The 24,766-nt window shown below is 39.1% G+C and overlaps 1 protein-coding gene across 3 annotated transcripts in view; it reads right to left on the reverse strand.

The window, feature by feature from the left end:
* The window catches only part of TPST1 (tyrosylprotein sulfotransferase 1), a 116,279-nt gene that overhangs the window by 55,149 nt on the left and 36,364 nt on the right, over positions 1-24,766 (reverse strand). For all 3 annotated transcript variants that reach the window (XM_027526967.1, XM_027526966.1, XM_027526965.1), the window contains exon 2: positions 18,262-19,207. In XM_027526967.1, coding sequence (XP_027382768.1) covers positions 18,262-19,106 — 845 coding nt within the window. In that variant the 5' untranslated portion in view covers positions 19,107-19,207. The remainder of the gene's footprint in view (positions 1-18,261; positions 19,208-24,766) is intronic.

Consider the following 24,766-nt stretch of genomic DNA (forward strand, 5'->3'; position numbering starts at 1 on the left):
CACATGGAACATTCTCCAGGATAGACCACATCATGGGTCACAAATCAAACCTCAGTAAATTTATGAAAATTGAAATCATATCAAACATCTTCTCTGACTACAATGCTATGAGACTAGATATCAATTACGAGAAAAAAACTGTAAGAAACAAAAACACATGGATATTAAACAACATATTTCTAAATAACTAACAGGTTACTGAACAAATAAAATAATTTCTAGAAACAAATGACAATGAAAATGTGACAACTCAAAACCTATGGGATGCAGCAAAAGCAGTCCTAAGAAGGAAGTTTATAGCAATACAATCCTACCTCAAGAAACAAGAGAAACATAGAATAGACAGCCTAACACTACACCTAAAACAACTAGAAAAAGAAGAACAAAAAAAACCCAAAATTAGTAGAAGGAAATAAATCATAAAGATCCAAGCAGAAATAAATAAAAAAGAAATAAAGGAACAATAGTAAAGATTATTAAACTAAAAGTTGGTTCTTTGAGAAGATAAAATTGACAAACCCTTAGCCAGACTCATCAAGAAAAAAAGAGAGAAGAATCAAATCAACAAAATTAGAAATGAAAAAGGAGAGGTTAAACAGAGAATGAAGAAATACAAAGGATTATAAGAGACTATTATGAACAACTCTATTAATAAAACGGATAACCTGGAAGAAATGAACGGATTCTTAGAAAAGTTCGATTTTTCAAGACTGAACCAAGAAGAAATAGAAATTATAAACAACCCAATTACAAGCACTGAAATTGAAGCTGAGATCAAAAATCTCCCAGAAAACAAAAGCCCAGGAACAGATGGCTTCATAGGAGAATTCTATCAAACATTTAGAGAAGAGCTAATGCCTATCCTTCTAAAACTCTTTCAAAAAATTGCAGAGGAAGGAACACTTCCAAATTCATTCTGTGAGGCAACCATCACCCTGATACCAAAACCAAAGACAACACACAAAAAAGAAAATATAGGCCAATATCACTGATGAACATAGATGCAAAAATCCTCATAAAATTTTAGCAAACAGAATTCAGCAACACATCAAAAAGCACATACACCATGATCAAGTTGGGTTTATTCCAGGGATGCAAGGATTCTTCAATATACGGAAATCAATCAATGTGATACACCATATTAACAAATTGAAAGATAAAAACCATATGATCATCTCAATAGATGCAGAAAAAGCCTTTGACAAAATTCAGCACCCATTTATGATTGCTGCTGCTGCTGCTAAGTCGCTTCAGTCGTGTCCGACTCTGTGCGACCCCATAGACGGCAGCCCACCAGGCTCCCCCGTCCCTGGGATTCTCCAGGCAAGAACACTGGAGTGAGTTGCCATTTCCTTCTCCAATGCATGAAAGTGAAAAGTGAAAGTGAAGTCGCTCAGTCGTGTTCGACTCTTCGCGACCCCATGGACTGTAACCTACCAGGCTCCTCCACCCATGGGATTTTCCAGGCAAGAGTACTGGAGTGGGTTGCCATTGCCTTGATTAAAACTCTTCAAAAAATGGGCACAGAAGGAACCTACCTCAACATAGTAAAGGCCATATATGATAAGCCTACAGCAAACACTATTCTCAATGGCAAAAAACTGAAAGCATTCCCCTTAAGATCAGGAACAAGACAAAGGTGTCCACTTTCACTACTATTATTCAACATAGTTCTGGAAGTCCAAGCTACAGCGATCAGAGAAGAAGAAGAAATAAAAGGAATCCAGGTCAGAAAAGAAAAGGTAAAGCTCTCACTGTTTGCAGAAGATATGATACTGTACATAGAAAACCCTAAAGATAGTGTAAGAAAATTACTAGAGCTAATCAGTGAATTCAGAAAAGTTGCAGGATACAAAATCAATACACAGAAATCACTTGCATTTCTATACACTAACAATGAAAAATCAGAAAGAGAAATTAAGGAATCAATCCCATTCACCATTGCAACAAAAAGAATTAAATATCTAAGAATAAACTTACCTAAGGATACAAAAGAACTGTTCACAGAAAATTATAAGACATTAATGAAAGAAATCAAAGACGACATAAACAGATGGAGAGATATTCCATGTTCCTGCGGAGGAAGAATCAATATTGTGAAAATGACTATACTACAAAATGCAATCTACAGATTTAATTCAATCCCTATCAAATTACCAATGGCATTTTTCACAGAACATTTTTTGTTCAAAAATTTCACAATCCATAAGGAAACACAAAAGACCCTGAATAGCCAAAGCAGTCTTGAGAAAGAAGAATAGAGCTGGAGGAATCAGCCTTCCTGACTTCAGATTATACTACAAAGCTACAGTCATCAAGACAGTATGGTACTGGCACAAAAACAGAAATACAGACCAATGAAACAAGATAGAAAGCCCAGAAATAAACCCATGCACCTATGGGTACCTTATTTTTGACAAAGGAGGCAAGAATATACAATGGGGGTAAAGACAGTCTCTTCAATAAATGGTGCTGGGAAAACTGGACAGCTACATGTAAAAGAATGAAATTAGAACACTTCCTAACACCACACACAAAGATAAACTCAAAATGGATTAAAGACCTAAATGTAAGACCAGAAACTATAAAACTCTTAGAGGAAAACATAGGCAGAACACTTGAAGTCAAAGCAAGATCCTCTATGACCCACCTCCTACAGAAACGGACATAAAAACAAAAGTAAACAAGTGGGACCTGATTAACTTACAAGCTTTTGCACAGCAAAGGAAACTATAAGCAAGGTGAAAAGACAACCCTCAGAATGGGAGAAAATAATAGCAAATGAAACAACTGACAAAGGATTAATTTCCAAAATATACAAGCAGCCCATACAACTCAATACCAGAAAGACAAACAACCCAATCAAAAAGTGGGAAAAAGACCTAAACAGACATTTCTCCAAAGAAGGCACACAGATGGCTAACAAACACATGAAAAGATGCTCAACATCGCTCATTATTAGAAAAATGCAAATCAAAACTACAATAAGATATGACCTCACACTGGTCAGAATGGCCATCATCAAAAAGTCTATAAACAATAAATACTGGAGAGGGTGTGGAGAAAAGGGAACACTCCTGCACTATTGGTGGGAATGTAAATTGACACAGCCACTATGGAAGACAGTATGGAGATTCCTTTAAAAACTAGGAACAAAACCACCATATGACCCAGCAATCCCACTCCTAGGCATATACCCTGAGGAAACGAAAATTGAAAGAAACACATGTATGCCGCTGATCATTGCAGCACTATTTACAATAGTGAGAACATGGAAGCAACCTAGATGTCCACTGACAGATGAATGGATAAAGAAGTTGTGGTACATATACACAATGGAATATTACTCAGCCATAAAAAGGAATACATTTGAGTCAGTTCTAATGAGGTGGATGAACCTAGAACCTGTTGTACAGAGTGAAGTGACTAAAGAGAAAGATAAATACCATATTCTAATGCATATATACAGAATCTAGGAAAATGGTACTGAAGAATTCATTTACAGGGCAACAATGGAGAAACAGACATAGAAAATAGACTTATGGACATGGGGAGAAGGGAGGAGAGGATGAGACATATGGAAAGAGTAACAAGGACACTTACACTACCATATGTAAAATAGATAGCCAACAGGATGGATATCTGTACGGCTCAGGAAACTGAAACGGGCTCTGTGTCACCCTGGAGGGGTGGGATGGGGAGGGAGAAGGGAAGGAGGTTCAAAAAGGAGCAGATATATGTATACCTATGGCTGATTCATGTTGAAGTTTGATAGAAAACAGCAAAATTCTGTAAAGCAATTATCCTTCAATAAAAAATAAATTTAAAAAATAGGCAGCAGAAGAAAAAACAATAATAATTACAGCAGAATTCAACAAAGTTGAAAACAGAAAATCAGTAGGAAAAAATCAACAAAATCAGAGGCTAGTTATTTGGAAAGAGCAATAAAATGTTCCTCTCAGTACTAAAAAGAAATGAGCTATCAATCTATGAAAAGACAGGGAGGAACTTTAAATGCACACTATTGATACTAAGTGAAAGAAGTAGTAAGAAAAGGCTACATACAGTACGATTCTAACAAAATGACATTTTGGAAAAGGCAAAACTATAGCGACTATAAAAATATCAGTGGTTGCCAGGCACTAGGGGCACAAACAAGCAAAGCACAGGGAACTTTTAGGACAGTGAAACTACTCTGTATGATTCTGTAACAGTGGGTATGTGACTACACATTTGTCAAAACTTGTAAAATGAACAACACCAAGCTTGAACCCTCCTGTATAATATGCACTCTGTATGATAATGACGTATCAATGTTGGTTCATCAACTGTAACAAATGGACCAGTCCGGTTTGGGATTTTGATCCCAAAAGGCTATTCCTGTGTGGGAGCTGAGACTATATAGGAAATCCCTGTATTTTGTGCTCAATTTTCCTGTGAAACTGAAACGTCTCTTTAAAAAAGTCTGTTTTTAAAAATTAAAAAAAAATCATCTTGGATTAGAAGAATTAATATTGTTAAAACGGCTATACTACCCAAAGCAATCTACAGGGTTAATGCAACCTTTATCAAATTACCAGTGACATTCTTCACAGAACTAGGACAAACAATCCTAAAATTTAAATGGAACCATAAAAGACCCAGAATTGCCAAAGCAATCTGAGGAAAAAGGACAAAGCAGGAGACATAACCTTCCCAGACTTCAGACAATACTACAAAGCTACAGTAATCAAAACAGCACGGTATTAGCAAAAAAACAGACATATGGATCAATGGAACAGAATAGACAGCCCAGAAATAAACCATCAGATCAGATCAGTCGCTCAGTCATGTCCAACTCTTTGCGAGCCCATGAATCACAGCACGCCAGGCCTCCCTGTCCATCACCAACTCCCAGAGTTCACTGAGACTCATGTCCATCGAGTCAGTGATGCCATCCAGCCATCTCATCCTCTGTCGGCCCCTTCTCCTCCTGCCCCCAATCCCTCCCAGCATCAAAGTCTTTTCCAATGAGTCAACTCTTCTCATGAGGTAGCCAAAGTACTGGAGTTTCAGCTTTAGCATCATTCCTTCCAAAGAAATCCCAGGGCTGATCTCCTTCAGAATGGACTGGTTGGATCTCCTTGCAGTCCAAGGGACTCTCAAGAGTCTTCTCCGACATCACAGTTCAAAAGCATCAATTCTTCGGCGCTCAGCCTTCTTCACAGTCCAACTCTCACATCCATACATGACCACAGGAAAAACCATAGCCTTGACTAGACGGACCTTTGTTGGCAAAGTAATGTCTCTGCTTTTGAATATGCTATCTAGGTTGGTCATAACTTTCCTTCCAAGGAGTAAGCGTCTTTTAATTTCATGGCTGCAGTCACCATCTGCAGTGATTTTGGAGCCCCCAAAAATAAAGTCTGACACTGTTTCCCCATCTATTTCCTATGAAACGGTGGGACCTGATGCCATGATCTTCGTTTTCTGAATGTTGAGCTTTAAGCCAACTTTTTCACTCTCCACTTTCACTTTCATCAAGAGGCTTTTTAGTTCCTCTTCACTTTCTGCCATAAGGGTGGTGTCATTTGCATATCTGAGGTTATTGATATTTCTCCTGGCAATCTTGATTCCAGCTTGTGTTTCTTCCAGCCCAGCATTTCTTATGATGTACTCTGCATATAAGTTAAATAAACAGGGTGACAATATACAGCCTTGACGAACTCCTTTTCCTTTTTGGAACCAGTCTGTTGTTCCATGTCCAGTTCTAACTGTTGCTTCCTGACCTGCATACAAATTTCTCAAGAGGCAGATTAGGTGGTCTGGTATTCCCATCTCTTTCAGAATTTTCCACAGTTTGTTGTGATCCACACAGTCAAAGGCTTTGGCATAGTCAATAAAGCAGAAATAGATGCTTTTCTGGAACTCTCTTGCTTTTTTGATGATCCAGCGGATGTTGGCAATTTGATCTCTGGTTCCTCTGCCTTTTCTAAAACCAGCTTCAACATCAGGAAGTTCACGGTTCACATATTGCTGAAGCCTGGCTTGGAGAATTTTGAGCATTACTTTACTAGCGTGTGAGATGAGTGCAATTGTGCGGTAGTTTGAGCATTCTTTGGCATTGCCTTTCTTTGGGATTGGAATGAAAACTGACCTTTTCCAGTCCTGTGCCCACTGCTGAGTTTTCCAAATTTGCTAGCATATTGAGTGCAGCACTTTCACAGCATCATCTTTCAGGATTTGAAATAGCTCAACTGGAATTCCATCACCTCCACTAGCTTTGTTCGTAGTGATGCTTTCTAAGGCCCACTTGACTTCACATTCCAGGATGTCTAGCTCTAGGTCAGTGATCACACCATCATGAATATCTGGGTCGTGAAGATCTTTTTTGTACAGTTCTTCTGTGTATTCTTGCCATCTCTTCTTAATATCTTCTGCTTCTGTTAGGTCCATAACATTTCTGTCCTTTATCGAGCCCATCTTTGCATGAAATGTTCCTTTGGTATCTCTGATTTTCTTGAAGAGATCTCTAGTCTTTCCCATTCTGTTGTTTTCCTAAATTTCTTTGCGTTGATCGCTGAAGAAGGCTTTCTTATCTCTTCTTGCTATTCTTTGGAACTCTGCATTCTGATGTTTATATCTTTCCTTTTCTCCTCTGCTTTTGGGACATAGACTTGGATTACTGTGATATTGAATGAAGTATTAGAGAAATGCAAATCAAAACTACAATGAGACAACACTTCATACTGGTCAGAATGGCCATCAATAAAGTCTACAAATAACAAATGCTGGAGAGGGTGTACAGAAAAGGGAAACCTCCTACACTATTGGCGAGAACGTAAGCTGGTGCAGTGAGTATGGAAAACGGTTACAAAGGTTCCTCAAAAAAACTAAAACCAGTTGCCATATGATCCAGCAATTCCATTCCTGGGGCACTTCCCTGGTGGCTCAGCAGTAAAGAATCCACTGGCAAATATGTAAACACAGGTTCAATCCAGGAAGATCCCACATGCCATGGAGCACAACTACTGAGCCTGTGTTCTAGAGCTCAGGAGCTGCAACTACTGAGCCCACATTCTGCAACTACTGAAGCCCACACACCCTGGAGCCCATGGAATTAAATATGACACAAATGAACCTATATATGAAGAAGAAAGACAGAGAACAGACTTGCAGTTGCCGAGGGGGAGAAGAAGTGGGGGAGGAATGGAGTGGGAGTCTGAGGTTAGCAGATGCAAATTGCTGAGTGGATAAATAACAAGGCCCTACTGATTCACTAATAAAGAATCCATCCACTAATGCAGGAGACACAGGTTTGATCCCTGGGTTGGGGAGATCCCCTGGAGGAGAAAATGGCAACCTATTCCAGTATTCCTGCCTGGGAAATCCCATGGACAGAGGACCCTGGCAGTCCATGGGGTCACGAAGAGTCAGACACAACTTAGCGACCGAGCACACATGCACACACTGGATAGCACAGGAAACTATATTCAATACCTGGTGGTAAACCATAACAGAAAAGAATATAAAAAAGGAAGTATATATGCATAATTGAATCATTTTGCTATATAGTAGAAATTAATACAACATTATAAATCAACTATGCTTCAATTAAATTTTTTTTTAACTTTTAAAAGGCATTAGTGAGCTCTGGAACAATTTCAAACAATCTCACATATTTATAGTTGGGGGCCTTCAAAAGAGAAGAGTAAAAAATATACCTGAAGAAATAATGTACAAGTTTTCCCACATTGTATAGAAACTATAAAATCCAGATTCAAAAAGCCCAACAGACTCCAAGTAGAAATTACCAATTTCAGGAATGACAGTTTCAACAGATCGTTACAGATTCAACAGATATAAAAATGACAATAACGGAATGCTATAAAAAATTTATGCCTATAGAGTCAAGAACTGAGAAAAAATGGACAAACTCCTTCTGAAAGACACAAAGCATATTCAAGAAGAAATTATTTAAATAACCTTTATCTTTTAAGGGCTTCCCTCATAGCTCAGTTGGTAAAGAATTTGCCTGCAATGCAGGAGACCCCAGTTCGATTTCTGGGTCAGGAAGATCCCCTTGAGAAGGGATAGGCTACCCACTCCAGTATTCTTGGGCTTCCCTAGTGGCTCAGCTGGTAAAGACTATGCCTGCAATGTGGGAGACCTGGGTTTGATCCCTGTGTTGGGAAGATCCCTTGAAGAAGGGAAAGGCTACCCACTCCAGTATTCTGGCCTGGAGAATCCCATGGACTATACAGTCCATGGGGTCGCAAGGAGTCAGACACGACTAAGCAACTTTCACTTTCACTTTCTATGTTTTAAAGAAATTGATACCTATTCACAAAATATATTAGTAAAAACACAGAACACAAAAGAAGAGACCTTAAAATGGTCATGGAAATGTCATATAAAAAAAGAACTGGAAAAAAAAAAACCTGACAATTAGACTGACAGCAGATTTCTCAAGAGCAACAACTGCAACTAATGGACAGTGGAATACTACCTTCAAAGTACTAGGAGAAAATTGCTGCCAACCCAGACCTAATTGAACAAAAATAATCTTCCAAAAATTAAAGACTTTTCCAAATAAAACTTAGAAACATTAAAATCCTTAGAATAAAAGAAAAATCAGTACACCCGATGCACAAATGTAAGCAGCAAAAACTGAACAAAACCCCATCTTTTAGGCAAAAAATAATGGGAAAAGGGAGCCCTGGGGTCTGAAGAATATAGGAAACATCCTTGTTATTCTTGACAGTTTTCTCTCATCTCTTTCCCCTCATGGTGACACCCAGCATACAGAAATACACAGTGATGGTGCACGCAGCTAAAACTGAGAGAAAGCCATACTTCAGGCCAGAATAACAAGAAATGTAGCCCCAGCTAGTATGTGGGGTGGGGGGGCGGAGATCAAGGGAAAGAGAGAGCCAGAGAACATGTCCCATAATTTTGTATATGAGTTAGCACAACTTCCAACTCACACCTGGGAGAGATGGAAGTAGCACAGCAAAGGCTTTGAGAATTAAACTATGAAATAAACTGCCACTGCTGCTCCAAACTCACAAATGATTTGTCAGTGACAAAACCCAAAGCAGTATAGCAAACTGTGAAAAGTAAAATGATACTGGAAACATTATTCATAGAAGGAGACACAAACTTGAGGTTTAGAAACTAACCAGACTGATTACTCAACAAAACAAAACACTCCAGAGGATTTTAGCAGGACTCAGAGACTCAAAACATAACTCCAAAAATAACTCAGATACACAGAACCAAGAAAATATGATCCAATAACAACGGAAAAGACAACCAAAAGGTGCACAGAACAGGAGGGAACACTCTCTAAGTAATAAGGCCAGCAGTATGATATAACGAAACTGAAACCTCACACCTTAGATTGAGACTTGAACCCACAGACTGAGACTTGAACCCAGCCAACCCCCAGACTGGGATGTGAACCCATACTTTTTAACTAGACTCACTCACCTGGTGTCAGGACTTACTGAGGCTCAGGTTCTGTATGTCTCAGTGCAGAAGAAATTCAGTGAGAGGCAAAGTAATAGATAAGGACTTCACTTCAGATTTATTAATATAGGATGCTTGTGAGGGATACAAGCAGGTAGGCAAGGGGGCTCTGGCCCGAGAATTAAGTGAGTTACATGTTTATAATCAAAGGAAAGTGGGAACGGGAAGAGGACTACCTTCTTCCTCATTCTACGAGTAGACATTAGGCTTATATCACTAGATCCTCCACATCAGGCAGAAGACTGACCGTATAAGGTCAAACCAGGACTGTCCTGGTTCTTATTCAAATCAGAAGGGTGGTAACATATACTGAAATACGTTAAATCATCTCAGTTTTCATTATAATGAGGGTCTTCTACTTTGGAATGTCATCTTTCCCTTATGGTCCTGTCCTTGGTTCTAAGGGTCATTATCTTGCTAGACTTGACTAGCAGGATGCAGGCCTCATTTTTTTAACTTAATGGTCTGAGGCATATCTCATGCTTTCATTGATAAAAGCTTTATAGTTAAAGTGTTAGTTGCTCTTTGCAACCCCATGGACTGTAGCCCATCAGGCTCCTCTCTCCATGGGATTCTCCAGGCAAGAATACTGGAGTGGGTAGCCATTCCTTTCTCCAGGGAATCTTCCTGACCCAGGGATCGAACCCTGGTCTCCTGCATTGCAGGCAGATTCTTCACTGTTTGAGCTACAGGAAAGTCCCTTATTTTGGACAGGGATCTCCCAAAGTTCCCTAAGGTTTCCTCTCTATCTATAATCCCCTAGTGGGATTTCTAAAACTACCTGTCTACCTACTCTATCCCTATCAAAACCAGACAAAGAGTGTAAGAATAATAAAACCTACACGTCAGTATCACTCATGAAATAGATGTAAGAATTCTAAACTAAAAGTTAGCATATCATATCCAGCACTAATTAGATAATTAGTGCTCCACTAAGTTGAAGATTTACCAGAAATTCAAGGTTAAATCAACATTACAAAATGTATTAATGTAACTTACATAGTAGCTTCAAGGAGGGAAAAAGGAGTCATATAACTGCTTCAATCAAATAACCTCAATGGTAGGTTACTTCTAAATGGCTCCCAATTATTCAGTCACACAGAGTCATTTAAACAAATTAAAGGTGTGCCTCACAGGTCTTCTCAATTTAACAGTAAGGCCTCTAGGAAGCTTAAGCACATTATCCCTTAGGCATCTCAGCAGGAGTCCAAAGCAAAGAACGGTTTATCTCAGAGGTTTGTGGGGAAAACTATTATCCAAATGGAACGAACCCCAGTAAGATTTACAGAGGACCCACAAAGTTTTTGAGAAGTTTATCAGCAGCAACATTACCAACTTGGACTGAAAGAGACAGAAACAGTACAAAATGAAAACACACATTGGATTTCCAGAATTCTTCTGGCAGGAGGTAGTCTGATAAAACCACACAGCTACAAAATATGTGCTATCTTTCATGAAAATGAAACGATCACTCAAGAGCCCAAAGAGCAGAGCTGAGAGACATGGAAAATAATTTCTAGAATTATTTATATTCAATTGAGACCTAATCAAAGAATGTCTAACATTTTCCCAGATGGATTTCAGAATTGATATGAACCAGTGATACCTTCAGTTCAGTTCAGTTCAGTTCAGTCGCTCAGTCGTGTCTGACTCTTTGCCACCCCATGAATCACAGCACGACAGGCCTCCCTGTCCATCACCATCTCCCGGAGTTCTCTCAAACTCACGTCCATCAAGTCGGCGATGCCATCCAGCCATCTCATCCTCTGTCATCCCCTTTTCCTCCTGCCCCCAATCCCTCCCAGCGTGATACTTTACTTACCCCAATATTTTGGCCACCTGATGCGAAGAACTGACTCATTTGAAAAGACCCCGATGCTGAGAAAGATTGAAGGCAGGAGAAGCGGACAGAGGATGAGATGGTTGGATGGCATCACCAACTCAATGGACACGGGTTTGGGTAAACTCCAGGAGTTGGTGATGGCAGGGAGGCCTGGTGTGTTGCAGTCCAGGGGGTCGCAAAGAGTCGGACACGATTGAGCAACTGAACAGTGATACCTTGCCCTCTCCCCCCATTTACCTTCATTTTAAATAAAAAGGTCTACTATCTTACGCCTGTTTCACCATTTTATACTAGCATTGGGGGCGGGATGGGGACATAACTTGTATCTTTAGACGTATCTTCAGATTGAAAATTGTTGTATTCAAGGACCTGTATTTAATAAGGAACTACACCCAAAAGCCTCAACCACAACTAGACCTGATTTAGATGGCAAGATGAAGGACTCTGAGCTTGTAACAAGATAAGAATTTGGCACTTGGTGAGGGGGAAAATATATTTTGCATATGAGGCATTGGCAACCAGAGGGCAGATTGGCTGACTTCTTCTAAAATGATTCCCAACTCCAGATATTCCTTTGTGTAATACCCTCCCCTTGACTGGGGCTGGACCTAGAGACTTGCTTCTAATGAATATGGCAAAGATGACAGGATGTCATTTGCGAGATTAGGTTAAGAAGATGTGAATTCTGTCTTGCTCACTCTCCTTGACTCTTTTCATTTGCTTGCTCTGATGAAGTCAGCTGCTGTGTTAGTAACCATAGAGAGAAAGCTTCATGGCAAGGAAGTGAGGTCCTCCATCCAACACCCATGGGGAACTGAATCCTGTCCAAAACCACATGAGCTGGGAAACTGTCCCTTACCAGTTAACCTTGGCTGCAGCCTGTATGAGATTCTGAGCTATGAGACTCAGCTAAGACAAGCGCATATTATCAACCCACCAAAACTGTGACAAAATACACATTTGCTATTTTAAGCAAACACTAAACTCACTATATTTTTAGGAACTTCCAGGTTGGTGAACACATCCATATGCAGAGGGCAGAGTATCCTTATATCATGGGGCCAGAAGCTCCTGTTTTGGGACCCTTCCAGATGTCACCCTATGTACTTCTTCATCTGTATCCTTTCTAAGAGTGGCTCGATTTTCTTTCTTAAATGCAACCTTTTAGGTGGGAATAAAAGAGAACTACCAATAACCAATGAAAATATAAGGTGCTCAAATTCATTAACAGAGAATTACAAATTGAAATTTCAATGAAGTACCATTTACTCTTACTCAATTAGAAAAATTAAAAAGCCAGGCTGTAATCTATAGTAACAGTAAATAAGAAGGTTTGCTGTTTCTTTTTTAAAAAGCCATGTTGATGAGGATATAGATTCCTGGGGATTTGTATATTGACAGTAGCAGTGTAAGCTACTATGAACTCTTTGGAAAACAATCTGGCATTACCTAGTGAAGCTGAATATGAACATCCCCCATGGTCCAGCAATCCTACGCTTAGGTGTGTATCTTAAGAGAAACTCTTGAAGAGGAGAACCTTTAAAAAATGTACATAGCTCTAAACCAAAAACAACTCAAATGGTCATCAATAGTATAAATAATTGTATCTATTATTATTAATTGATATCAGGATAGAACAATGGCCATAAAAACAAATTAAAAATAGCTATACACCTCAGAAAGATAAATCTCAAGATAATGTTACAAGAAAACAAACAAAAATGGACAGAAAAAAACAGACTATGATACCATTTATATGAAGTTCACAAACAGGCAAACTAAACAAACAAAAGGGGAAAAACATGACAATAGCAACAGATGATCACCATAAAGTAGTTTCAAATATTGCTACTGTAAGGCCAATCTGCCCTGTCAGTATCCCGAGAGGAGCTGTTCAGTCAGGTGCCCATTTTGCTTCATTCATGAGTTAAGACCATCTCTACACTAAAACACTTATAGAGAATGTGTGGCAACAAAAGCTTATGAAGCACTTGGTTCTGTGCTAGGCACCATGCTAGGTGTTTCACGTGCATTTTTTTGTTTTTTTGACAGAGCATAAACATTTAATAATAATTTTAAAATATATACTATAACATTTATGCCAGGGCCTATACTAAAGGCTTTACAGTAATTTTAATTTAATCCTTACAACAACTCTATGAAGTACATACTATGATCACCATCCACAATGGGTACAGTTATCATCATCTTGATAATAATAATAATAAAGATAACAGGTAACACTTTTTGCCACACTGCAGCTTGTGGGATCTTAGTTCCCTGACCAGGGATTGAACCCAAGCTCTTAGTGGCGAAAGTGCAAAGTCCTAGCCACTGGACAACCAGGGAATTCCCAATAGGTAACATGTTTGATCACCTACTAATGCCAGGTACTGGGCTAAGACTTCATAGTCACCTAATTTAGTCTTCAGGATAACCTTAATGGATAGTTTCATCTCCATTTCCAGGATAAGAAAACTAAGGCGGAAGATGAGGTAACTAAGAATGAGCAAAATCAAGTAACTCACTCAAGGTCATACAACTAATAAAGGATAGAGCTAGGATTTGGACCTTTGTCTGACTGTTTAGCCACTTTCACAGTCGTTATTTTATTTAATATTCATAAGCCCTGTAACGTAAATATAACACAGAGGTTAAGAGCACAGTTTCTAAAGATGGAGAGACATGAACCCATATCCTCTTTCTCCTGTGTTTCAACCATGGAACTGAGGACAAGCTCCTCAACCTCTCTGAGAGGGACAGGCCTTTCATCTATAAAATGGAGGTTTTTAAAGTATCCGTGGGTAACGGTGAAAGGGTAAATATGAAAACTGAGATAAAGCATATGTAAATAGTGTTATATTTACATATTGAAATATCACATAGTAATGGAAAAAGAATGAACTATTGCTATGTAAAATAATATAGGTGAATCTAAACGTTACATGACAAAATCCAGGAACAAGATAGTAAATAGACATGACAGCATTTATATGAAGCAAGACTGTTTTTGAACTTCATATGCAACCTCATCACCTCTGGTTACTTCGGGGTTGAGGAGGATATTGACTAGGAAGGAGTATACAGGAGTCTCCTAAATGCCAGTAATTTTAAACTATCTTTATATAGTTATCTATATATTTTTAAACTATCTTTATATATGTTAATTAAAAAAAAAACCTCATAGTGGTAAGAGTCTTGGAATAGGCATTTGAAGTTCTAGTTGTGCCATGTGTGATTCTTGACAAAGCATAAAACTTCACAGGTCTGCATTTCATATACTACAGCTAAATAAGGTCTCTTCCCCTTCTAAAGTTCACTGATTCAAACTTCCTATGAATTTCCTTGGCCACCCATGAGCCATACAAGAGTTTAGTTCCCCAACTAGGGATCAAACTCGTGCTCCCCTGTAGTAGACAGCCAAAAGTCTTAATCACTGAACTGCCAGAGAAGTCCCTGCAAAATTATTTTCTCCTGATTTCCACAGAAATTTAACTTCAGCCAATCTCTTTACTCCCTACTTAGAGAGATGGGGGGTGTTAATAGGCTTATTTTATATTAATAGATGGAACCAGCATCAGAATTTCTGGGCCAACATATAAGCATACAGAATGAAATGCTTACCTAAAAATACAGATGATTAGAAACAAGTTATGGTCTATTATATGGAAAGAACAATGAACTGTGATGACAGGAGCTAAAACTGTAATTTTTTTGAATCAATAAATAACCTGGAGCCACTAGAGTGATGATATCTAATAATTTATAGTCAGTAACTGAAAGCTAGCTGCAGAAAAGTAGCTGTTGCTTTCAAATTATCCATATGAGGAAGGCAATGTTTACTGTACAACTTCTACACTTGAAAAAAATCAAGAAGACATTCCTTGATAGGGGCAAGTAGGACACATGAGGGAAGTTCGTTGCTTTTTCTTTATCTTTACAGGGGATATATATTACTTTTATAAACGGAAAGATAAAAAATAGAGTCAAACTCAACTTTTCTTCATGAGGAGATGCTACCTGAATTTAAGAGTACTTTTTATAACATTATGTCCTTATTTGATGTGTACGTCATCAAATTATGTTATCAGATCAAGTCAAGCCAACCTAGTCATCACTTTATGAGAAAGGAAGAAAATTGCAATGATTTTAGAAGTATTTTAATTCAAGGAACTTCTAGTATGGATTATGGATTAAACTTCTAAATTTCAGTGATTCTCTAACCTTTTGTAAAACTCAAGGGAAGATGTATCCATCAGATGACTAAAGAAAACACTAGATGCAATAAAATACCATGGACAAAAGTACCAGCTCATTTAGACCAAAGCAAAGGAGAAAAGGAAAGATATAAACATCTGAATGCAGACTTCCAAAGAATAGCAAGAAGAGATATGAAAGCCTTCTTCAGCGATCAATGCAAAGAAATTTAGGAAAACAACAGAATGGGAAAGACTAGAGATCTCTTCAAGAAAATCAGAGATACCAAAGGAACATTTCATGCAAAGATGGGCTCGATAAAGGACAGAAATGGTATGGACCTAACAGAAGCAGAAGATATTAAGAAGAGATGGCAAGAATACACAGAAGAACTGTACAAAAAAGATCTTCACGACCCAGATAATCACGATGGTGTGATCACTGACCTAGAGCCAGACATCCTGGAATGTGAAGTCAAGTGGGCCTCAGAAAGCATCACTAAGAACAAAGCTAGTGGAGGTGATGGAATTCCAGTTGAGCTATTCCAAATCCTGAAAGATGATGCTGTGAAAGTGCTGCGCTCAATATGCTAGCAAATTTGGAAAACTCAGCAGTGGGCACAGGACTGGAAAAGGTCAGTTTTCATTCCAATCCCAAAGAAACGCAATGCCAAAGAATGCTCAAACTACCGCACAATTGCACTCATCTCACACGCTAGTAAAGTAATGCTCAAAATTCTCCAAGCCAGGCTTCAGCAATATGTGAACTGTGAACTTCCTGATGTTGAAGCTGGTTTTAGAAAAGGCAGAGGAACCAGAGATCAAATTGCCAACATCTGCTGGATCATGGAAAAAGCAAGAGAGCTCCAGAAAAGCATCTATTTCTGCTTTATTGACTATGCCAAAGCCTTTGACTGTGTGGATCACAATAAAGTGTGGAAAATTCTGAAAGAGATGGGAATACCAGACCACCTAATCTGCCTCTTGAGAAATCTGTATGCCGGTCAGGAAGCAACAGTTAGAACTGGACATGGAACAACAGACTGGTTCCAAAAAGGAAAAGGAGTTCGTCAAGGCTGTATATTGTCACCCTGTTTATTTAACTTATATGCAGAGTACATCATGAGAAACGCTGGGCTGGAAGAAGCACAAGCTGGAATCAAGATTGCCGGGAGAAATATCAATAACCTCAGATATGCAGAAGACACCACCCTTATGGCAGAAAGTGAAGAGGAACTCAAAAGCCTCTTGATGAAAGTGAAAGTGGAGAGTGAAAAAGTTGGCTTAAAGCTCAACATTCAGAAAACAAAGATCACGGCATCCGGTCCCATTAGTTCATGGGAAATAGATGGGGAAACAATGGAAACAGTGTCAGACTTTATTTTTCTGGGCTCCAAAATCACTACAGATGGTGACTGCAGCCATGAAATTAAAAGATGCTTACTCCTTGGAAGGAAAGTGATGACCAACCTAGACAGCATATTCAAAAGCAGAGACATTACTTTGCCAACAAAGGTCCGTCTAGTCAAGGCTATGGTTTTTCCTGTGGTCATGTATGGATGTGAGAGTTGGGCTGTGAAGAAGGCTGAGCGCCGAAGAATTGATGCTTTTGAACTGTGGTGTTGGAGAAGGCTCTTGAGAGTCCCTTGGACTGCAAGGAGATCCAACCAGTCCATTCTGAAGGAGATCAGCCCTGGGATTTCTTTGGAAGGAATGATGCTAAAGCTGAAACAAAAGTACTTTGGCCACCTCATGCGAAGAGTTGACTCACTGGAAAAGACTCTGATGCTGGGAGGGATTGGGGGCAGGAGGAGAAGGGGCCGACAGAGGATGAGATGGCTGGATGGCATCACTGACTCGATGGACATGAGTCTCAGTGAACTCTGGGAGTTGGTGATGGACGGGGAGGCCTGGCGTGCTGCGATTCATGGGGTTGCAAAGAGTCGGGCACAACTGAGCGACTGATTTGATCTGACAGATTCTAATTCTGGCCCTGCCACCTAAATTTGAGTAAATCATTTTGATCTTTCAGACTGACTGACTCAGACCTCTTCCCTATAAAATGAAGGGACTGAGTTAGATAATTTTACCTTTATTTTTCCTCTCACTAAAATGTTCTATATACTTAGAATTTACTATCTATGGGCTTCTCTGGTGGCTCAGATGGTAAAGAATCTGCCTGCAATGCAGGAGATCCAAGTTCAATCCCAGGGTCGGGAAGATCCCCTGGAGAAGGAAATGGCAACCCATTCCAGTGTTCTTGCCTGTAGAATTCCAGGGACAGAAGAGCCTCAAGGACTACAGTCCATGGGGTCACAGAGCAACTAACACTTTCACTTTCAATATGGTAGATGCTTTTCCTCATACTGACTATACTCTACACAAAAGTCAACTACCCTTATTAACAAAAATATCTGGAAATTAAATATCAGAAGCCACTAAATTTGAATGTTGGACTTGAAAGTCTGCCGTGCTTTTACTGCTATAAACTGGGTTTGCCTCCATTTTTGCCTCCATCAAGTACATAAAAAGGATAATTCATAAATTTAAAAGTGAATTAAGTAAATTAAAGTGTAATGAACCAGTTAGAGAACTTTTAAGAACTCATTGATGAAGCTCTCTCTATTCCAGGAAAGAGCTATAGTTTACACACACACACACCCCTTTATTAGCTGAATATAGGGTCAAATAAAAAACATAAAATCTACTCACTTTGACAGAGATACTCCCCCAGCTTTTCCAATCATCTCTTCATGGTGTAATACTGAGTGGTTCCAAGGAATTTGGAGGAACTTTAAGACTGTTCTCATCCACCGTTCTGGATGTAAGACAAGTTGCTCATAGTGAACTAACATGCATTTTTTATAGCCAACCTCCATACACTGGTTATACATGGTCTCAATGGCACGATTCCACTTGGTCAAACAGTCCCTATAGCTGTTCAGGTCAAATCCAGCTATAGTAACTTTTCGAGAAATCATTGAATGCACTGATGCCCGGCCATCTCGGACCATCAGGAGAAATTTGGCATTGGGGAATAACCTAGCAAGGTAAGTTAAGGATTTCAGGGCAAAAGGATCTTTATTACATAAATAAGGGGCTGGCTCCCCATGCTTCACAATGATTTCTAGTAAGAAGGCCTGCATGGCAGAATCCAGCACTTCATCGGTGACACCAGCCTCATCCAAGCGTATTTTCTCCTTACTGGACCGTGACCATATCTGCTTCAAAGCCAGGATTCGAGGAATGACCCTGGTTTCCTCTCCACAGCGAATGTCAGGGTGTGCATCTAGCATGGCCCTCATGAGCGTGGTTCCACTCCGTGGCACACCTCCAATAAATATTAAAGGCATATCTTTGTGATAGGCAAAGGTTTTATTGGCCTTGATGTCCAGGGCAGTTCGCACAGTGGTCTTTATGTTCTCCAGTTTGAGGGGTTGGCTACGTTCTTCTATTCGGTGATGGCATTCCATGGCGTGTTGGCCCAAGTAAAATACAGTCACAGAACTAATCACCAGACATGCCAATAGTAAGTTCTGCTTCAGTTTTCCAACCATCTTGATGTGATTATCTTGCTATTGAACAGATATTTTGCTCCAAATGATTTTCAGAAAACATTCAGGCCATGGACAGTGTACTTCAGAAAGATGACCAACATCTAATAGAGAAGGAAAAAGTTATTTTACCATCACACTGAGGTTGTTGACAAATTTAATAATCAGTTATCACCATTACATTTGAGCTAGAAAGAAGCTGAAGCAGTCTTAAGTACACTGATATTCTTAGAATACAAGCATATATAAATGAAAGCAAAAATAAATCAACATTTCTAATCAGAAATAGCTTTTCTTTATGTAACAATACTGAAGCTACAGACATTGCACAGAATGGAAAAATAAATAGAATTATTTCTAGTTAGCCAAGCAAATATTCAATATTCCCAAGTATGTTTCAAGTCTAACTCAAGGTTCATCTCTGATAGTCAGAGCTGCTTCATCGCCAAGAATTCATTATCTCCACATTATACTTTAAAGAGAAATCACAGAAGAAATATACAACTATCAAATTTTTAAGACAGATTCAGTTTATTCATTCTATAAAGTATTTATTTAGATACAGTCCAGATACTTGGGCTTGGCTGAGGATAAACTTTGAAAAGGACAGCAGTGCAATGACCCCTGCTCTCAAGAAACAGTCTCATGGGCAGACAGATATACAATGACAGCAAAATGTGATCAGTGCCTTAACAGAAATAAGCAAAGGAGACCATGGGAGTATAATGAAAAAACACACAAAGCATGCCTCAGGAAGCTACAAAAGCCTTATATAAAACAAGAGGAAAGACTACACTAAGCAACAGAAATTTGTGTGCAAAAGCACAATGGCATGACAGAACACAGAGGAATCAGGTGACAAGAAGTAGTTCAGAAGAGCTAGTATAGGGTGCAAAGAAAACTGTGTGTGTCTGTGATCTAGCCTTCAGAAGAACAGATAAGATCTGGGCACAAAGAATATTCTAAACTGAAGATACACCATGACCAAAGACACAGACACATAAGAGCAGAGGCATACACGTTAGACACATATACTATGTGCACGTAAATTTAACCTGAATTTCAGAGAGCAAGCGTGGTGTTTAATTTTATCTGTCAACTTCGCTAGGCTATGGTGCCCAGTGTTTGGTCAAACACCAGTCTAATGTTTCTGTGAAGGTTTTTTTTTTTTTTTTTTTTTTTTTTAAATGACTAACAAATCAACAGACTGAACTGTGAGTAAAGTAGGTTATCCTACAAAACATAGGTGGGCCTCATCCAACAACTGAAGTCCTTAAGAGAAAAGACACATTTCCTGAAGAAAAGGGAGATTTTCCTCAAGACAACAACACAGAAACCCTGAGTTTCCAGCCTGCTGCCCTGAAGAATTTAGACTCAAGGCTAACATCACCTCTTACCTGCCAGACTATTGTATGGATTTTAGAAATGCCAGTGCCATAATCACATTCCTTAAAAACTCTCAGATATATATATGTACATATATATACGTATGCATATATATATGCTGCACTCAATATGCCAGCAAATTTACAAAACTCAGCAGGTCCCACAAGACTGGAAAAGGTCAATTTTCATTCTAATCCCAAAGAAAGGCAATGCCAAAGAATGTTCAAATTACTGTACAACTGCACTCGTTTCACATGCTGGCAAAATTATGCTCAAAATCCTTCGAGCTAGGCTTCAGCAGTATGTGAACCGAGAACTTCCAGATGTACAAGCCAGATTTAGAAAAGGCAGAGGAACCAGAGATCAAATTGCCAACGTCCACTGGATCATAGAAAAAGCAAGCAAATTCTAAAAATACATATACCTCTGCTTTATTGACTACGCTAAAGCCTTTGACTGTGTGAATCACAACAAACTATGGAAAATTCTTAAAGAGATGGGAATACCAGACCACCTTACCTGCCTCCTGAGAAACCTGTAAGCAGGACAAGAAAAAACAGAACTCAACATGGAACAACGGACTGGTTTAAAATTGGGAAAGGAGTACATCAAGGCTGTTTATAGTCACCCTGCTTATTTAACTTATATGCAGAGCACATCATGAGAAATGCCAGGCTGGATGACTCACAAGCTGGAATCTGCCAAAAGAAATATCAACAGCCTCAAATATGCAGATGGTACCCCTTTACTGGCAGAAAGTGAAGAGGAACTAAAGAGCCTTCTGATCAAAGTGAAAGAGTGGAAAAAGCTAGCTTAAAACTCAACATTCAAAAAATGAAGATCATGGCATCTGGTCCTATCCCTTCACAGCAAATAGATGGGGAAAAAGTGGAAACAGTGACAGATTTTATTTTCTTGGGCTCCAAAATCACTGTGGATGGTGACTACAGCCACAAAATTAAAAGATGCTTGGTCCTTAGAAGAAAAGCTATGACAAATCTATACAGCATATTAAAAAGCAGAGATATCACTTTGCTGACAAAGGTCCCTATAGTCAAAGTTATGGTTTTTCCAGTAGTCATGAACAGATGTGAGAGTTGGACCATAAAGAAAGGTAAGTGCCAAAGAATTGATGCTTTTGAACTGTGGTGTTGGAGAAGACTCTTGAGAGTCCGTTGGACTGCAAGGAGAGCAAACCAGTCAACCCTCAAGGAAATCAACCCTGACTATTCATTGAAAGGACTGATGTCGAAGCTCCAATACTCTGGCCACCTGATGCAAAGAGCTGACTCATGGAAAAGACCCTGATGCTGGGAAAGATTGAGTGCAAGAGGAGAAAGGGGTAACAGAGGATGAGATGGTTGGATGGCATCACCAACTCAACGGACATGAGTTTGAGTAAACTCAGGGAGATAGAGAAGGACAGGGAAGCCTGGCGTGCTGCAGTTCAAGGGGCTGCAAACAGTCAGACACAACTTGGCAACTGAACAATCCTGACTGACAGTGAGTACACCTGGGGAAATTACTAACTATAATGGAAAAAGAATACATTCTAAGAAGCATGACTTCTAGCTATGAACTAATGAGAAGGTAAGCTAATTCTTGCTCCCTGTTGCCCCCTCCCCTACCCCCGGGCCTCAAAAACAAATTATAAAACAGGATGAAACTGACCAAAGACATACAACAACCCAAGAAGCATTTATGTTTTAAAAACTGCTCAACACTGAGTAAGAACAGTGAGAACCTCCAGTGTTTGTGCCTGACTACTCCCACCCCACCATTCATCCACTCAGCAGATGCAGAGGTTCGGCAGAGTAGGGCAAGGCAGAACAAACTACAAGGCCTAGAGCCTTTGAAGCTGGAATCAATGGAGATCGCTCAGGCTGAATGGGAGCGTAATGCACATGCCCCACTGTGCTGCCAGTGTGACATTCCAGCCGGCACGTGTGCAAGGAGCGAGAAGAGCTTGAGTAGTTTGAGGCTGTAGCTCATAAAACTGTTTGCCGTAACTACTGAGCCCACACACTGCAACCACTGAAGCCTGCACACCTAGAGCCCATGCTCCACAACAAGATAAGTCACCACACTAAGAAGCCCACACACCATAACAAAGAGTACCCCCTGCTTGCCACAACTAGAGAAAGCCCAAGCAGAGCAATAAAGATCCAGCACAGCCAAAAATAAATAAATAAATGAAACCTTTTTTTAAAACAGACTGCAAAGAAAAAATTAAGATAATTGGTAGCAATATAGCATTGAAATATCTATGCAGAAAACTGTATCCATAACATAGAAGGCACACTTCAGATGTTACACCAGTATTTAATTTAAAAGGGAGTAAGTGGGAAGGAAAGAAAATAATGGAGAGAAAAGATAGTAATATAAAGAATGGAGAATTAAGATTCAACCTGAGGAAAATGACATTTTGGCTTTAGAAACTAAAACTGCATCACAAGCACAAAGGGGAAAAAAATCTTTCTGAAATGAAGAAAAGAGACATTAGTTTATACATGTGAGGGCCTACCTTTCAAGCAAAACAAATGACAATAAACTCAATCTGGCAACACCCTGGCAATTTCAAATATGATGATTTCAAATTTCAAATACAGTTCAACTTCAAATGTGAATGAAACAGTTCTGCAGGCTTCCAAACAGATAAAGAAAATAAAGCCAAAGAACCAAATAACAAGGTAGCATTAGATGTCTCTACAACATTAAATGCTTATTCTCTGGTTTTCTTGTAAGATACCTTTCCTTATTTTTCAAATTTGCTACAGTGAACATGAATTACCTTTCTAAGTAGGAAAAGAAAAACAAGTATTTTAAAAATAATTGGCATAGCCTTTCTTAAAAACTGATAGGTAAAAATCTGAAGAATGAGTAGGAATTAGGTAAAGAATGCTAAGAAGAGCACTCTAAGCAAAACTAAACGGATACACAAAAGCCCTGCGATGGAAAGGCATTTTTCAAGCTTTCAAGGAGCAGGCTAAGGCTTAAGTAAACAAGACAGAAAGTGAATGAGAAATGAAACTGGAAAGATGGGCAGGGGTCAGATCTTATGAGTCAGGGACTTCCCTGGTGGTCCAGTAGTTAAGAATCCACCTTTCAATGCAAGAGACACAAGTTTGATCCCTAGTCATGGAACTAAGACCCTACATGCTGTGGGGCAACTAACCCCACATGCTGCAGCTAGAGAGCCTACATTACACAACTACAGAGTCCACCCACTCCTGAGTCTGCGTGCCACAATGAAAGATCCTGCATATCACAGCTAAGACCTCAATAAATAAATATATTTTATATCCCTAACCTGATCCACAAAATGTTTTTAAAATAAAAACATTTTGTGGATCAGGTTAAGGATATAAAATTTTATCATAGATTCCATCAGATATGACTCATATAAAGATTCTAAGCAGGGAGTTACTTAATTCTATTTAGGTTTATATGATCTCAGTCTGGCCAAAACTATTTTAAAAAACAAAGTTGTAAGATTCACAATTCCCAATTTCAAAACTTACTACAGGGACGTCCCTGGCAGTCCAGAGTTAAGACTCTGCTTCCAGTGCAGAGGGTGCAGGTTTGACTCCTGGCCAGGGAAACTAGGAGCCCGCATGCCGTGCAGTGAAAAAATTAAAAACAAAACACAGAACTTACTGCAAAATGACAGTAATGAAATTAATGCAATACGAGCATTATAAAACAGGCACACAGATGACTGGAAGTCCAGAAACAAACCATTAGATTCATGGTCGACTAACTTTTGACAAGGATGACAAGATAACTCAGGGAAGGAAGAGCACTCTTTTCAACAACTGACACTAGGACAGCTCGATATCCACGTGTAAAGGAAGGAAGTGGAATACTTAGTCACCAAAATTAACTCAAAAGGAGCCAGAGACCTAATTGGAAAAGCTAAAATGATAAAATTCTTAGACAAAAACAGAAGTGCAAATTTTTGTGACCTTGTGTTAGGTCATAGTTTCTTAGATACAAAAGTACAAGAGACAAAGAAAGAACAGATAAACTAGACTTCATCAAAATTTAAAACTTTCGTACTTCAAACGACAATATCCTAAAAGTGAGAGACAAACCAAAAACTGGGAGAAGATATATGCAAATCACATCTCCAGTAAGGGACCTGTATCCAGAAAATATAAAGAACTTACAATTCATCAGTAAGGACAAATAACCCAATAAAAAATGGACAAAAACTCTAAACAGATCTTTTCCAAAGAAGGCATACAAATAGTTAATTAGCACATGAAAAAATGCTC

The sequence above is a fragment of the Bos indicus x Bos taurus genome, chromosome 25 (genome assembly GCF_003369695.1).
Source record: "Bos indicus x Bos taurus breed Angus x Brahman F1 hybrid chromosome 25, Bos_hybrid_MaternalHap_v2.0, whole genome shotgun sequence".
In the NCBI taxonomy this organism is placed as follows: Eukaryota; Metazoa; Chordata; class Mammalia; order Artiodactyla; family Bovidae; genus Bos; species Bos indicus x Bos taurus.